The sequence below is a fragment of the Leptodactylus fuscus genome, chromosome 2 (assembly GCF_031893055.1).
Source record: "Leptodactylus fuscus isolate aLepFus1 chromosome 2, aLepFus1.hap2, whole genome shotgun sequence".
Taxonomy (NCBI): domain Eukaryota; kingdom Metazoa; phylum Chordata; class Amphibia; order Anura; family Leptodactylidae; genus Leptodactylus; species Leptodactylus fuscus.
Window position 1 is genome coordinate 174403090 of NC_134266.1, and position 18229 is coordinate 174421318.

The 18229-nt window shown below is 41.4% G+C and overlaps 1 protein-coding gene across 1 annotated transcript in view; it reads left to right on the forward strand.

Moving 5' to 3' along the window:
* Positions 1-18229, forward strand: part of RASA3 (RAS p21 protein activator 3) — a 161034-nt gene that overhangs the window by 75254 nt on the left and 67551 nt on the right. Inside the window, exon 5 of the mRNA XM_075265117.1 lies at positions 10751-10845. Coding sequence (XP_075121218.1) covers positions 10751-10845 — 95 coding nt within the window. The remainder of the gene's footprint in view (positions 1-10750; positions 10846-18229) is intronic.

An 18229-nucleotide genomic window follows, 5' to 3' on the forward strand; every position in this document is an offset into this window, starting at 1 on the left:
CAACTTCTCTTGTTGCAGATTTTGCTGTGTTTTTTAGAGCCAAAGCAAGCACTACTTGAGCAGTAAGTAGAAGTATAAGTACTTTCTATATATTTCCCATTCCATTTGCAGCCATTCTTCGCTTTGGCTCATTAAAACACAGCAAAATCTGCAACAAGAAAGCTAAGTTTCTGCAACTTGGGGCCTCAGCCTTGCTTAGGTTTATATCTTGACTGCCTGTGTGTAACATTTTGGAGTTTTGTGTATAATGATATAGTTTTGCTCATACATATATATTTTGAAATGCTTCCAATTGGTACACATACCCTAACACCAGTTATAGTATTGAATAGATGCCATGCTATTATATAAGTAAACTGTCTGGATTAGTTTTTGCCAGACACAATTTGTTCAGTTAGACCCAAATCTGAAAGCTCCCTATTGTATACCTGTCTCACAGATTTCTATTTTACTGCTTTGTTTTATGGATTAAGGGTATTTACAGCCTTCAAAACTCAGCCCAAAAGCTCATCTTTGTATAATGGCATTTACATTGGAAATGCAATCTGCTTTAATCCCAGTTTATCTACTCTTTAAAGAGCTTTTGGATAAAAGTAATTTTAGGGAACTGCACGTCATGTGTAATTCTCCAATAACAGGCGGCTTGTGGGGTATAAATAAAAGTAGAAATTTTGCTTCATTTTGATGGATTTATTTTTTATTTATTTATATAGCACCATTAATTCCATGGTGCTTTACATTTGAGGGTTTACATACAGTACACAAAATATACAAACCGATATAATACTAACAATGACCGACTGGCACAGTGGGGTAGAGGCCTCTGCCGACAAGGGCTTACAATCTATGAGGGAAGAGGGATAGAGACAGAAGGTGAGGGGTGTGACTGTTCAGGTGGTGATGTGGTGACAGTAGTGTTATTGGAGGTTGTAGGCCTTCCCATTGAAACCGTGTTTGATAAACATTTCCAATGAGTCGCATCATTTTGTTGACCATATATGTGACTATCAATGTACTTCAGCTTTGTGTAATGTCTATAGGTGGCTTAGGTCTATCAACATACAGTAAACCTTAGTATTTTTGTTCATCCAGAACTCATACTCAAGTGATATTTATGGACTGATATTGTCTGTGAAGGAAACAAACTTGTTGGCAGGGTGTAGAAAGAAAATCTGTTTGTAGGAAGAAACCAGCAAGTATAAAATGCCTTAAAGGGGTTGGCCACCTTCAGACCAATATTGAGAGACAAATGTTATGGTTTGTATAGTAAAAAGGTCAAGCACAATTTTCCAATATACTTTCTGTATCAATGCCTCACAGTTTTCTAGATCTCTGCTTGCTGTCATTCATTCTGTTACTTCTAGTGGATAAAACTCTGACCATGGTCATGTGACTTACGGTCCATGGTCATGTGATGTGTACACAGGTGTACAGCTGATTACCAGGCAGATGTCTGATTATTGTGATGTGACTATAACGAGCAGCACCTGTGTGCTCATCACATGACCATGGACCGTAAATCACATGACCATGGTCAGAGTTTTATCCACTAGAAGTAACAGAATGAATGACAGTAAGCAGAGATCTAGAAAACCATGAGGAAATGATACAGAAAGTATATTGGAAAATTGTACAACTTTTTATTATACAAACCATAACATTTGTCTCTCAATATTGGTCTGAAGGGGGCCAACCCCTTTAACTGGTACCTGAATGTTGCTGGGCAATCTGTAGCTGTATAAGCCTCCGTACATGGTATCCTATCAATGTGTCTGCTGTTAAAGGGGTATTCCCATAACTCTTGTTCTGGAGCCTGCAGGCTCTGTTCTCTCTTCACTTCCTGGTTTTCTCGGCACATTGGTGGGTGGGGTTTCACTTGCTCTGCTATCTGCTATGTTTGCAGTTAGTAATGAGGGATTGGTTGTAAATGCATTACCACAATATGAAGCTGATGTAGCAGATCTGGATTTGAGTCAGTTTGTAATGCATACAGAGGTACTGGACTCCCTATTTCAGCCCTTATCAGCCAAATTCAATTACATCGGCTGATAAGTGGAAGAGCAGGAGATAAAAAGTTCAAAAATCTTGGAGCTCTCGCCTCCCCCCTCCCCTATCTGAAGAGCTCCGTTACTTGTCAGACAAACTGATCTTTCTCTATCCCGTCCTTTTTTGTTCACTTTTTTCTATTACTATAAGGAGTATTAGTATAAGAACTTACCATGGGCTGGAATTTGATGCAGAAACTCTTATAAAGAAATCCTTTTTGAGCCTTTTTGTCTGAAGCATGCCTCCACACAGACAAGGAAGACTGGTTTACACTAAGGAGACACTATTACACCTTAGAAGCATGCTGCAGGACAAGCTGGACAAGCATGCTCTTACCATCCCCCACGAACTAATAAGGAGACTTAGAAAACGCAGAAAACGCGGAAAACGAGCCGGCATACTGAGACGCGAAGGAAGAAAACGCAAAAAGCATGTGATCCCGTCCATCATTATGGGGAATGTGAGATCAATTGTGAATAAGATGGATGAACTGACAGCACTGACCAGACATCAACAGGAGTTTCGTGAGTGCAGTATGATGCTGTTTACAGAGACTTGGCTTACTGAAATCACTCCGGACATACTTGCCTCCGTGGAGGGCTTCAAACTTCTTCGGGCGGACAGAACACTGGAGAGCGGTAAGCGAATAGGCGGAGGAATTGCAATATTTGTCAATGAGAGATGGTGTAATCCAGGACATATTGTGGTTAAGAAACAATTGTGTGGAAAGGATATTGAGCTGCTAGCCGTGGGCATGAGACCTTTTTACCTGCCAAGGGAACTATCACATGTTATCGTACTAGCTGCATATGTCCCCCCCTCTGCTAAAGCTGACGCTGCCTGTGAAGTCCTCCATGCTGTTGTGAGTGAGCTGCAATCATCTCACCCCCATGCCCTGCTCCTAGTGTCTGGAGACTTCAACCATGTCTCAGCATCCACTCTACCAGGCTTCACACAGTATGTAACCTGCCATACAAGAGATTACAAAACGCTGGACTTGCTCTTTGCCAATGTAAGGGATGCATATAACTCATCTGCCCTACCACCCCTAGGCAGATCAGATCACAACCTGGTACATCTGCGACCCACATACATTCCACTGGTGCGCAGAGAACCGGCGGTTACCCGTACCGTGAAGATTTGGTCAGAGGGAAGTGTCGAGTCTCTAAGGGACTGCTTTGATATAACTTTATGGGAAGTGTTTCAAGACTCATTTCCAGAGGACATTGAGGGACTCACACATTGCATAACGGACTACATTAATTTCTGTGTGGACAGCACGGTACCAACTAGGAAGGTGAGGTGTTTCTCCAATAACAAACCATGGATTAACTCTGAGATTAAAACTCTCCTCAAGCAAAAAAAGAGAATTTTTAGGTCCGGGGACAAAGATGGCCTGGGGGCGGTTCAGAAACAGCTGAGACAATTGATCAGGGAAGGGAAAGCCAACTACAGACGGAAGATGGAGCTACAGATGGGGGAGGGTAGAATCTCTGAGGTGTGGGACAGCCTTAAGGCAATTTCAGGACACAAGGAAAAGACAAGGCACTGAACAGTAGGGGACAGGAAGTGGCTTAACGAGCTTAATCTATTCTTCAATAGATTCGACTCCAAGCAAATGCTCCCTCCACCAGCATGTCAGCTAACCGCCCTCCCCTCACACACCAAGACCCAACCCCCACCGACCTGCGGTCAACTGCAATCTGACTATCTGATCCTGCAGGAGTCTCAGGTGTGTAAGGAAATGAAGAATATTAGAGCGAACAAAGCGGGGGGACCTGATGGTATAAGCGCAAGAGTTCTTAAAATGTGCAGTGACCAGCTGTGTGGTATTATAACGCACATGTACAATATGAGCCTGAAGCTGGGGGTGGTACCTCAACTGTGGAAAACATCTTGCGTGGTACCAGTCCCAAAGAAACCCAACCCGATGGGCTACAATGACTACCGACCTGTAGCACTGACATCACACCTAATGAAGGTCCTAGAGAGACTGGTCCTGACACACCTACGCCCCCTAGTGAGCTCCGCTCTGGACCCCCTCCAGTTTGCCTACCGGCCAGGCATTGGGGTAGATGACGCCATCATCCACCTTCTTCACAGAGCTCTCTCTCACCTGGAGAAACCCGGGAACACTGTGAGAATAATGTTCTTTGATTTCTCCAGTGCGTTCAACACCATTCAGCCAGGGCTACTGAGGGAGAAGCTGAACCTTGGTGGTGTGGACCATCACCTGTCCAACTGGATCCTAGACTACCTGACAAACCGCCCTCAGTATGAGAGCCCAGGACTGTGTGTCTGACACTGTGATCTGTAGTACGGGGGCACCTCAAGGTACAGTTCTTGCCCCATTCCTCTTCACACTGTACACTGTACTCTGCTATAGTCGGCCTTATCACTGATGGCGATGATAGGGAATACAGAGACTTAAACCGGGATTTTGTTGAATGGTGCCAGCAGAACCAGCTCAGGATTAATGCTGGGAAGACCAAGGAGATGGTGGTGGACTTTAGTAAACGGAGAGGTGCTCTGACCCCGGTGGAGATCCAAGGAACATGTATTGAGATAGTCAGGACCTATAAGTACCTGGGCGTGCGCCTCAATAATAAACTAGACTGGGCTGATCACCTGGAGGCGCTGCACAGAAAGGGCCACAGCAGACTCTACCTGCTCAGGAGGCTGAGGGCCTTCGGAGTCCAGGGGACACTTCTTAGGGCCTTCCTCAACTCTGTGGTTGCCTCAGCCATCTTTTTCGGTGTGGCCTGCTGGGGAAGCAGTATATCAACCAGGGACAGAAATAGACTTGACAGGCTGATCAGGAGGGCCAGCTCTGTCCTGGGGAGCCCCTTGGACCCAGTACAGGTGGTGGGTGACAGAAGGATACTGTCTGTGGTGACCTCCATGCGGGGGAACAAATCCCACCCCATGTATGGGACCCTGATGGGACTTGGCAGCACTGTAAGCGACCGTCTGCTTCACCCCAAGTGTGAGAAGGAGCGCTATCGCAGGTCCTTCCTTCCAACCGCGACCAGGCTGTATAATCTACATCAGACCAAACGAAGAGCTCTCCGCACAGAGAACTAATGATTATGAGGATGACCATGAGGTCTTCCTCTTTCTCTTCTGTTTTTTTCCTTAGCTGCCATGGACTCCTAGTATATCTTCTCTTCTCAGCTTATCTGTGTCTACGTCTGTAACATATTACTCTGTATTATCCTGTATCTGTATTACCCTACCCCCCCCCCCCCCCCCCCCCCCCCCCCCCGAGAGCAGGCAGCTATGTCACTGAGGGACTGAGCAGATAAGCCCATGGTCCAGGCCCCGTGGTCATAGAAACGCATGTGAGCAATGAAGTGAATAAATTAAGATAGTGGCCAAACAAAGCAGTTTTGATAAAGCAATGTATTTAGAAAAAGTCTTAAATCCACATAAACTAGCAGTATAGATAGGATCCTTGCTATGGGACAACCCCTTTAATAGTTTTATCATGGCTGCAGTACACTTTGCCTTTTTCTCTGAGGCATGGACTTGTACAGCCCCAAATTAGCAAGAAGGGAGACACCTAGTGGCAGAAACTTTAGAGAGGTTTTTCAAGCAGAAAACAGCAACATAATAAAGTGCTTTATACATTTTGGTCCAGAATCACCTACTCTATTAAAGGAGACTAGGTTACCTGAATAGTCAGTGATCATAACAGACAGAATGTCCTGCCCAGCACATTTTTAGTGGAAATGTTGTGTTCTTCTAGTGGCTTGAAAAGAAAGCATGCAAGGACCATGAAAATGATTGTGTTTATACAGTATGGTTCTCACAAAATCCATTATTAGGACTGCTTATAAGAAACGTAGGGAAGAACCACTTCCTAGTTCTCCTGGGCATTTTCCTGGTTCTTTTATGTTTATGTTCTTTTATGTTTTTGTGCCAATGATAATGGTAGATGACATCACACTTCACAGTTGCTTGAGCAGCAGACGATGCCAAGAAGACCAGGGCAGCTCCCAGGTATAGATAAGTTACTTTCCTCTAAGAGTCTTTAAGTTGGGAGATTTGTATGTATTTAACTTGATAGATTCCTGGGAATGTTTGTAGAGATTTGGAAGTGTTTCAGATATTTTATGAACCTCACTATAACATATCCATATGCACTATGGGAGTGTGATGGTGGTTAGTGCCAGTCGTAAATCTGCCATTGCTTGACTTTGGCTTATACTTTTTTACTCTCTTATATCATCAGAGTTGTTAATGAGTTTCCATGCCTGTATTCTTACACCTAGCAGCTGACATTCTGTGTACTGTCACCTTTCTCTTCTGAAGGAGAAAGTAAAAGCGTATTTCTTCTAGTACACAAGGCACATGCTTCATTAATGTACAACCAAAATAAAGCCCAGAATCTTTATTTAAGGCAGGGCTTTTTTTAGTGCAGCCGGCTGCAGTACAAGAGGCGGAAGTGAGGATAGCCCAGACTGGCTGTTGGAATGCACAAGTTAGTTCAGGTTTCTCTGTGTGACAGATCTTAGTAATCCCTCCACTCAAAAGGCAGACTGGCTGGTTATTTATTACCAATGCTCATGTTTCTTCAACCCACATGACTGTTTATTATGGCTTAAAAATCCTGGGAAACGTGTGTATATATAGATATTCAGAAATAATATTCTTCCCCGTACATTTTGGAAAACACTGGCATCAGCTCATTCCTGTAACATGCCTGCCATTAGATTTTACGCTCTTAGGGACATATTTCTATTTTACAGAATGCTTGTTAATACTTGAAAATTTAATCATGCATTGTGTCTTTAGTTATTTGGGAAGGAAGTACTTTTATATTACAAATTATTAGTGGCTCAGGAATTCTTAAAGGGAAATCACCAAAATCATATGTACATCATTCACATAAGCACTGCAGCCTCTTCCATTTCTCTTACTGGCCTCTCTGCTGTTGGTCGGATTCACACAAATACTTTCAGGTCACGGCCCCACGTAGCATAAATGCCACAGTTTGGCTGCAGTGGAAAGTACCTGCAACGTGGATGAGATTCCAGATAATCCCACCGATACATTGGAAAAAAAATCTGCACAAATGGCGCTGTGCTTGGTAAGTAGTGCAGAGTCTACAGCGCTCACCCGAATGTTGCAGCCTCTTCAGACAGCTGATTGGCTGGGGACCTGGATGTTGGACCCCTGACAACATATATCAATTGCATTTGAAAGTGAAAAGAAATGAGACGTGTCAGATAACATTGTCATGGGAGATATATATATATAAAAATACCGGACATCTAGAGGGGTTTAATAGCCAGAGATTAGACTGGTAGATGATGCATAACTGGTTACTGATAACCAATGTCTATGAGCCGCTTTATGTTACAAGCATCTCATCAGATAGGGATCATTCATCCCTATGAATTGAATCATTGCTCACAGTACACTGTGGAAGTCAATGGGAATCCTATACTTACACATTTCCATTCGAAAAATGGCACTGATGTTCAAAAGCTGAAGGTCAATGATATACATTACCCTTGTGAGTAATCCTCATGATTCAGATTCTTTCAGTAAGGTATGTGCAGACACCACCATGTTGTCACCCTATGTTACTTACAGTATTGGTAATGTTGTTCTTCCTTTTCATATAGTCACAGCTCAGGCTTGATAAAATCTCTGGCCTATCATTTTCAGGGGAATGTGATCCACAATTTGGTTAGAGCAGTGAAGCACAAAATGAACAATTTGGAGTCTCTATAAGAACCCGATTGCTCTGTCATATTGTTAAATTAGGTCTTCTCATTCACCTGCTCACTGCAGACTCCACATTGGAGATTATGTGAGCACAGCTTACTTTTTATCGTTTTTCCTCTCTGCACGTGACATCTAAAGCAAATAATAATAATACTACATCATATTTTTATTATTATTAGTAGTATTAATAATTACAACAATAATAATGCATCTTTCACACATATTATTTAATACATTTAGTCTCCATGCACACAAACTTGTCCATGTCGCCAACCCATTATTTTCTATGGCCCCATACACTTGCTGTGTTAATACACAAGTCTGTGTTTTGCGGCCCGGGGTTCACTAAAGGATAACATTGTCTGTTACCTGCTGGTTTAATCCGGTAGACAACAGCCTATTAGATATTTAATAAAATAAGTACATTAAAAGCAGGGGTTGAGACAATAATCTCACAGGCTCCATAGCAGCTGCTATGGTAGTAGTTCTGGAAATGCTAAAAGAGAGCACATATACCTGATGTCAGGTGAAGCAGTAATTCACTGCAGGACACAGACCCAAATGGTATAATGTATGAATTGCACAGATGCTTAACCCTTAAATACTATCATGGTGTCTATCCTACACCGCTATCATACACACATGATTATGATAGACACCATGATCGTACTTAAGGGTTAATACTGATGAAGAAACCACTCGCACATCTACAATACTTGAGGGGGGTGATACCCAGCTTTTCAAATACACACAGATAATGTGAGGTGCACAGTGCTGGCTTACAGCGTATTAGATAATGACAATACTATTAAAACAGGTGGGCTGTCCAGCACCAATATACACCCCACTAATACCAGCACCCCATTTTCCCCTCAACTAACATAACAGGGCAACACTTCTTCCTGCAAAAAATGAGTTAAAGGTGTTGTCCCATAACAAGGATCCTATCTGTACTGCCAGTTTATGTGGATATAAGACTTTTCCTAAATACATTGCTTTATGAAAACTGCTTTGTTTGGCCTCTATCTTAATTTATTCACTTCATTGTTGACACTGACCCTTGGGATTATCTGCTCATTTGTCAAGTGACATAGCTGCCTGCTCTCAGGGGAGGGGCTGACAAGCAATGGAGCTCCTCATATAGTGGAGGGGGAGGTGAGAGCTCCGGGATTAGTGTGCTGTTTATCTTCAGCTCTTCCACTTATCAGCCGGTTTAATTGAATTTGGCTGATAAGGGCGGAGATAAGGAGTCCCTTACCTCTGTATGTAATGCAAGCTGACTCAAATCCAGCTCTGCTACATCAGTTTCCACATCATTCCGCGTCATACTGTGAATCATAGCAGATAGCAGAGCAAGTGAAACCCCGCCCACCAATGTACGAGAAATCCAGGAAGTGAAGAGAGTACAGAGCCTTCAGGCTGCAGAACAAGAGTTATGGGAATACCCCTTTAAGAACTATGAATTGGTATTTTGTCTAATTCATTTAAATTATTTTTGATTTTAACTTAGGGACTTACAAGACATGGGAACTCTTGACGTGGTTTTAAGCTTGAGTGTTTTGGCCAAAATATCTACTAATGTGGAAATTGGAATTTAGCAACATAATTAGAGCCATTAATAAAAAATTTCCTGGTATTATTGGAGGTGAATACAAGTGTAGCATTGTCAAACTATAGCAAAGTGTCAAACAAGGTCGCCTTGTTTTCAGCCAGTGACTTCTGCAAACAATAAGCAAAGCATCCCTCTTTCCCATATGATGCACTTCAGTCTTCCTCTGCATATTACACAGCTGGTGCTGGATGAGATTAAACCCACCCCAGTGGGCTCTTGTTACACTCTCTGACCTACTTTTTTTTTTCTGTCTATTGTGGGAACAGTATTACGATCTGTTAAATTATGTATTTTTTTTCTCATTCTTAACACTGTAGTGATTACAACACAGATTAAAGAAAAAATCCATTTATTAAACCTTTTTCACCATTGATGTACTATTATGTAAAGTTAACTGTCACGATGATTCAGGTTACAGAAAAAAAATTATAAGGCTGAAGCTTCAGTTGCAAAAATGCAGTCTTTTTGCTGCTGCAGAAATGCTTCGACAAAAAACGCTGCATTTTACAGCACTTGCAAAATCAATGGGATTCTGGCTAATCCCTTCCACACATTGCAGATAAAAATCTGCAGAAAAGATGCGTTTTCAATAACGTTAGCTTTTCAGAAAACTGCAGCATGTCATTTATACCTGTGGAAATGCTGGGATTTTCCGTATAGGTGTAACAGGAGCAGGAAGAGGTATAACTCTGCGAAAACGCATTGAAAAATGCTGTGGAAAAAAGTGGTGTGTTTCCACCACAATTTTTTCTGCAGAGCTTTTTTGCTGCTTTTCACTACTTGGGGCCTATACTTTTAGGTCAGGGCCCCACGTTGCCAACACACACCGTTTCGGCTGTGGCAAAAAACCATCTGGCTTATCCCATGCACACATTGCAGAAAAAATCCACAGTGGAAAAGCTGCAATTTATGCAAATTGCAGCATGTCCCTTATACTTATGGAAATAGGTATAGAGGAAAACTCAGTGGACTTAATGTTCAGTTCTGACTCATTTTTATCTATTTTTCGTATCCCGGATGCACTCCATTATAATTCAGCAAGCTCTGTTAGAGATGTTGGACTTCCTATTCAAAGTGGATCCAACATAGCTTTCAGAGCGCCTAACATTGTCACTTTTATATTTGGATAAGCGCGAAGACTATGTTAATGCTTATATTCCCGCCATTGCTAATGTGTAAAATTCATGACAGAACTGCACATTGGATGCCATAATCTTTAATAATTCTGAGCTCTAATAAGTGGCCTTTGGATTTAGTCTATGAAAGTTTTCCTATGGTAAAAGATATTAAGATATTAGATTTGTTGTTTGTATTACATTTTTACACATCTACAATCACTTTTTTTTTCTCTTCTAGGCAAAGTAGCAATACTAAAGGAAGATCTTCAAAAATATAACAACAGAGAAACTTGGTTTCAAGTACAGCATGTAGATGCAAATTCAGAAGTACAGGTTAGACTACTATAATAATATTTTACTGTATGGTACTATTCCCGGAACATAAAAGTACAATGGTGGGTGACCTGCAAATGCTGAAATATTATCTGCAATTCCCTAATTATAAATGTACCCAAAGTCAAAAGCTAAAGTTGTCGGCGTTTTACAGTCACAGCAAAGTGGATGGGATTCTAGTGAATCCCATCTCCACTTTGCTATAAAAATACGCACAGCAGACATGATGCCATTTCCAAAACTGTTGCATTTTTGGAAATCACAGCATGTCAATTATACCTACCAAAACGCTGGCAGTTTCCTTATGGGTATAATGGAAGCAGAAAGTCCGCAGAGGAAGACTGTGCAAAGCGCTGCGGGAAGAACCTCGTGTCACCATGGTTTTTCTCACAGCACTTTTTTCCTGCGAGACGCCTTGTGGGGCCTTGGGTTAAAAACAAACATTCTAACAACTATTTTGAGGCTGGCTATTTTTTTTTCTTTCTTTTGACTAACTGTGGACTAGTTTATTGTTAATCTACACCACAGAAGCTCCAAAATGTTCTCTGTAGTCTGCTGACAACTGGTAAGCCATATGATTTCTCCTTAGCTTCTTTAGCCTATGTTCTAACAATGCAGCAAATATAAAGAATGAAAATAATGCAGCTCTTAAAGGGGTATTCCCACGTCGCATACTCACCAGTCTTCACTGCTGTAAAATCTTCTTTCTTCCTGGTTTCTTGTCATTTGGTGGGCGGGGTTTCACATGCCAGCTGCTGTTTAGCTCCGCCCCCAAATTAGCATGTAGCTCCGCCCACCACGTAGCGTGATCCTATGGGGCAGCTGAAGGACCTGTGATGTCATCAAAGGTCCTCAAAAAAACACTATATGCACAATATTGGACTATGAAGTACAGGCAGGAGCAACTCCATTCTGTGTTACATACAGAGACTGCCTGTCTCTGCCATAATGAACCCAATTGAATTAGCTAACCTGATAACTGGGAGAACAGAAGACGACTTCAGAAATGCAAGCAGCTCCTCTAATCTATCTGAGATCAGGGAGTTCAATCATGACACGTGGTGTAGACACAGGAACAGCTACAGACACAGGCTCGCTCCTGTGCACTTAGCCCCTCCTTCCTGAGAGCAGCAGATACATCACTTGACTTTTGTCAACAATGAATTGAATAAAGTAAGATAGTGGACAAACAAAGCAGTTTTGCTGAAGCAGTGTATTTAGGAAAAGTCTTACATCCACATTAACAAGCAGTATAGATAGGATCCTTGTGATGGGACAACCCCTTTAAATATATTCATGTCTGCAACACAAAACCAGAGGTATACTGTTGAGCAAATAGTACAAGTGGTACCTAGTATTATCTGCTCTGTCCTCCCATATATGAAATGGACCTATATAGCACATAACTCTCTCTAAACATAAGAAACATGAACCTACTTGTAAAATGCAATTGTCTTGTAAGTGCCTGCTAATATGTTGTGCTTTACCTACATCACCCTTAGGCATCTTCATAATGTGACTACGATAGAGAAACATCACATTTACTATCCGTGGTGCACTGAAATAACTATATCACATATTGTGTTATGCCAAAATGTAATTTCAGTCTTTTAGAAAGCCATGTTCTTTTTTGTAATGTTCTGTGTATATAAATAGTAGGACATCCAAACAGAAACCTTCATCTACAATAGACTATAATTGTGCGGTGACTTGGTTAGTGTACATAGCCGAGATGAGAGAGCATTGATTTTACAGATGTCCTGACCATATACCAAGGTGGAAGATTTTCTATATTTATATTTTAAATATAGTAGATTACATTGGTGGGTGGGTGGTGTTCCTTAAGTCAGCTGTTGCTCATTTCAGCGACTGTCTGGGCATCATGGCTAATGTATTATAACAACTGTGTGGGCAGTTTGTCATATGCTTAGAGTAGTATGCTTTGAAAAAAACATTTGGACTGATTTGCTTTCACAATGTTCAAGTGCTTTGTATTCATAAAATAAAAATCTAAATACATTTTTGGCAGATATCTTTTATAATTTTTTGTAAAGGGGTTGGAGCTCACTTACTGCTTCTCTTGCACAGCCAGAATTAGGCTGAGGCCCTGCGTTGCGGAAACACAGATTTTTTTTTGTTGAAGATTTTGTTGAGGTTTGGATTGAGCAGAATGTAGTTGTATAAGAGCTTCCTATATGTTTCCCATTCCATATGTAGTCATTCTTGGCTTTAGCTTAAACCCCCCCGAGTAAAATCTGCAACAAAAATGCAGAGTTTCTAAAACATGAGGCTTCAGCCTTAAATGATAAAGGTCTGGCAGCGTGCAGCCACATAGGTGTGTCAATAAGTTTTACAGTGGACTTGAAGTCTGTGGCAGGAGGCTGCAAATACAATAAGAAAAAATAACAAACTGAAAGATTTTATTAATTGATACCCCGTCTGTCGCTGCAGAACTCCACAATAGGCAATGGCAAGGGGGGGATGCTTGCTCATCCAATCTCAGGCTGAAGTTGGTCACTGCTGCAGGCAGTAATTGGCTGAACAAACTTTTTAAGCCATTTTCAGATGTGTTTGGATGCAAGCCAGAAATGGAGCTCAGCGGGACTCGGGCACCATTGGAGCAGTGTCAACAAATACTTTTATTTATTTATTGTTATGGCACGTGCAACATCCTGGCATATGTTTTTAAACTGCTGGAAGACACCTTGATGTGTCGGGTTGGGGTTCCTATAGCCCAGCAGAGAAACTGAAATTTGGGACCCACCCTACAGCTACATTAAAGTATTATAAAATATTGTTAGGCCAAATGTTCATGAACATATGCAAGGATAAAACAAGTCATGTCACATATATAATCATAAAAACAGGCATTTCACATATATAAAAAGTGAAAGCAGACTTTTAGACTAGGTTCACCCCTGTTTTAGGGTGTCAATTGATCTGGTTTTAACAAAAAGTGACAGTCTGACAAGGATGTGAACATAGCCATACCAAACACACCATATACAGGATGATTATGACCTAAATCAACACAATGATTAATTAAAATTTTTACCTGGATACTAATTAATAAAAGATTTTTTTTTACATGTCACACCACTGAATTTTGGTTTTGGTTATTTACATATTAGCAATCCTGGTTGGATAATGTACAGTGCATACCACATATATAAAATTAAAAGCAGGCATACCATATATATGACCAGAAAATAGGCATAAACTTATGTAAAAGTGATATAAACAGGGATACCACATATATGAAGGTAAAAAATAGATATATGACATGTACCGTATTTTTCGGACTATAAGACGCACTTTTTTTCCACCAAATTTGGGTCCGAATTTATAGTCCGAATGTGGCGCCTGGCATCCGCTGTACTAGAGAGACGGATGCCGGCAAGGGATAGATGCAGGTGCCGGGGCCTGAGACATCGCTGCGCTCCTCTGCCCTGCATGAAGCCAGCAGCGGGAGGAGTGATGCTATTCCGCTCCTCCGTCCCCCCGCCGCTGGCTTCATGCAGGGCAGAGGAGCGCAGTGATGTCTCAGGCCCAGGCACCTGTGATGGCGTCTATCCCTCGCCGGCATCCGCCTCTCTAGTACAGCGGATGCCGGGTCTGTAGTTTGTATCGGGGCCCCTTCTCCCCCGGGGCCGGTCCCCACCGGCCCCGTACCTGTGAAGTTGCAGGCCGGCTCTTGTGCGGCGATATCGCAAGAGCCGACCTGTTCGGGTGAGAGCCGGGAACCTAATGAGGCTCCCAGGCCTGTCACGGCTATATTAGTATTGCGGCTGGGTCTATGACCAGCCGTAATACTAATATACAGAATTTCCCATAGATGGCAATACAGTTGTATTGCCGTCTATGGGACTTGCAATCAAGTGACCGCAGGTTCAAGCCCCCTGGGGGGGAATAAAATAGTAAAAAAAAAAAAAAAAAAAAGCTTTAAAAATATGAAATAAAAGTGCTAAATCACCTCCTTTCCCTAGAATATATATAATAGTTAATATATATATTTAAATGTTATATATAACATTTTTTTCAATACAAGGTGATCTAAGCAATAGATATTCCCCAAAATGGTAAACTAAAAAGTACATCTGGCCCCGCAAAAAAAACAAACACTCTATACGTCCCCGTACAGCTGCAGGGTCACCTGTCAATGTGGCCTTGCAGCTGTTGCAAAACTACAACTCCCATATATTAAATATTTTACCATTTTTTGCTTCAAATTTTTTTTCCCCTATTTTCCTCCTCCAAAACCTAGGTGCGTCTTATAGTCCAGTGCGTCTTATAGTCCGAAAAATACGGTATATAAAGATGCAACCTGTGCAACTCTGTTTTCAGCTGGTGATCTGTGGAAATAATACAGCTAGCACTATGCTCTTGACGTCATATGACACCAGAATTGCTTTTCTAGGTTTTAAAATCCCTAAAACGTAACTGTTTGAAGTGACCCCAACTTCCCTTCATTGTGTGAGAGCTTGCCTACCTTTACATCTGTAGGGATTCAGGGCAGCTCTTTCACACCCCAGATACTGTGTCCAAGACTCTTCTGTGTCCCTGGCCCTACACTAACCTAGCACATTATTTGCATGCTAGTAGACTCTCCACCAAAAAGACAAAGCAATGATCGCCCAGTTCTCACAGGGGTTTGGGCCTAACTTCTACAGGTACTTTGGAATAGTCACCCACCTAAAGCCATTTTCTCGAAGGTGGTGCCATCTTACACACCTAGTTAAAAGCAGTGCAAAGATTTCACCTGGCAATAGGCAAATGGGGAAAGAATAAAGAACGGACGAAAAATGGATTTCAGAGCAAGAGTTCTTAGTGGAGCCAAAATTCATTAATAAAGTATATTACAATATTTATGCTTTATGCTTTTATAAATGTGCTCCACTGCTTGCAGTTGTCCTGCTTATTTTTCTACCATAACATGTATGTTACAGTAAGGGTTTATGAGACAATGTATTTTAATACAATTGCTACATATTATAAATTGTAAACATATAGAATAAATGTGAGATAAAACTGCAACTATCCGCTGCTATTTCTGCTGTCTAGTCAGATGACTAACCGAAAGTGCAAAGACATACTGTATTGAATATACTTGTGTATGTCTATTTTAATGTATATATGTTATAAAGGGTTAATAAAAAAAGAGAGGCATGGGATTGCTTTGTTTGTGGGAACTCCGTTCCTTCCTGTGTTCACTTCTCTTTAATGTTGCAGCCAATATTGATAAGAGCTGAGTAATGGAGGCCGCGTGGTGTCTGCTCTCTGCCTCAGACTTTCAGTTATAGCATGGCCGTTACATCATGGACATTTGCCAGCTTTCACTTCATAATTGAATCTTTTTTTCCAGACCCATATGCATTGCCAGAGTAAAATTACGTTAAGAAAAAATGCTTTAGAGAAGATAAGTTTATAAAGAATTTGGAATATAATAGAGCATTTCACTTGGTTAAGAAGAGTCCGAATAAGTAAGCTTTTAAGCCGGTCGTGGTCTGGTGCTACATTATATGGAACTCTATGAGAATGTTTACATTGCCTAAATGTGGTATTTTATGCCCACGAATCATGAAAAACAGCCGGACGACCATAGTTTAGTAGCATTTGTATTATCATGAAAGCTAGCCTGACCCATGCTTAGTAGTACTAGAGACAGAACAATACCTGATTTTATGGACGACCTACAGACTCCTTGTGTTAAAAGGAGTCTGTAATTAGATCCCAACCCCACAGATAGATAGGTTAGGGTCTCCTGCATCGAACCGTGTTTTCCCCTTGTAAATCAGTGCCTTATTTACCAAGATATCCCCTTTTTCTTAATATGCAGGTAGCTCTGGAACAATGAGGGTGTTGCCATTGCTCCAAAGAGATAAGCAGCAAAGCCCTCATTGCAAAGAGATCATTTGCATATTGACAAAAATTGCAATCGCAATGCATAAACTAATTCACAAGGGGAGAGCATTGTCTGATTTAGGTGACCCTAACCTATCTGCAGGGCTGGGTTGCAGGGTTCTGGTGACAGACTTCCTTTATAGGATACATAAACACGTTCAGTTTCCTCTTCTTCCTATCCTTGTTTGCCAATTCTAGATACGCTATTGTCCACAGCCCTTGCTTGAAGGCTTCTGTGCCTGCTTAAACCATTCAATGAGGTGTTGTGTGTTTTTTTTTTTTTTTTTTTTTTTTTTTACTCTATAGGGATTCTTAAAGGGTTTTCCAAGCTAAACATACTGATGACCTATCCTTAGGATAGGGCATCAATATTTTTAGCTTGGAAAATCCCTTTTAAAAGAATTCTATATACTAAACTGCCCATTTATCCAGCAGAGTCTCTGTTTAGGTCCCTGGTCTTGTTTACCTGCACACAAGTGCGTCAGCTAGTCAGTGACTGAGTGCTGCTGCTCCATTTAAACAGAACATCACTATTAAGCCACCTGTCGGCTGATGTGTTACTGTGCAGGCCAAAAGTCACTTGGGTCCCCATTCCATTGACAACTCTTTGCCTTGGCAGTGTGTGACTTCTGAGTACGCCACTAATGCTCAGAATGAAGAAACTGCAGCAAGTCAATGAGGCTATGTTACAACTTTGACACTTAGTAGCAAGGTCAGGGTGTGGCGGTGTTTTGTAGAAATAACCAAGGATGGACCTTGCATTTTACAGACATATAATATATAGAACTTTCAGCTTATATATAAACATACAGTGATTTAATTGGGTTCATTGACGTGAATGTGTACAAAAATTTTGAGTAAATATCTGCTGATAAGCGTGAAATACATGCTACACATACAGAGTGAAGGTGACCCTCATAGAGAAATTTCACAACGCTACGATGCCCATCCAGGTTATGGTAAATGCAGAGCACAAAGTACTTGCGATGTGTTAGCACAATTTTGTTGTCCTTGATGAGTAATGGATTCCCTGATCAAGTAGAGAGAAATGAATTGATGTTGACTTGTGCGCCTGAGCTCCAGGCAGTACTTGACACGGTGAAGAATGCTGTTTACACAGGAACTGAATTAAACTTCAAGCACATTACCATGTACAAGGTGCACTTGAGCCTATAAGTGAATCTCATCAGGTGCCGTGCCGCTAGAACAGGATCGTCTGTCTCATAAATGATTCCCAGCATACTGCAGGTTGAAGAACGGTATAAAGAAAGTGATTATAAGGCAGAGAATCGGAGAACTGTTTGGGGTTCTTTGTAATATTTTACTGTGACTTTTCTGAAGATAGGTATGAATTTGTCAGAATGAATCCATCATGTAGGCATATTGGGCTACAAGCACACTTAAGACAATGCTTTGGATCTGACTAGAGAGGTTCTCATCCTGAGACAGTTTGCCTATCTATGCCTGGACAATACACCAAACT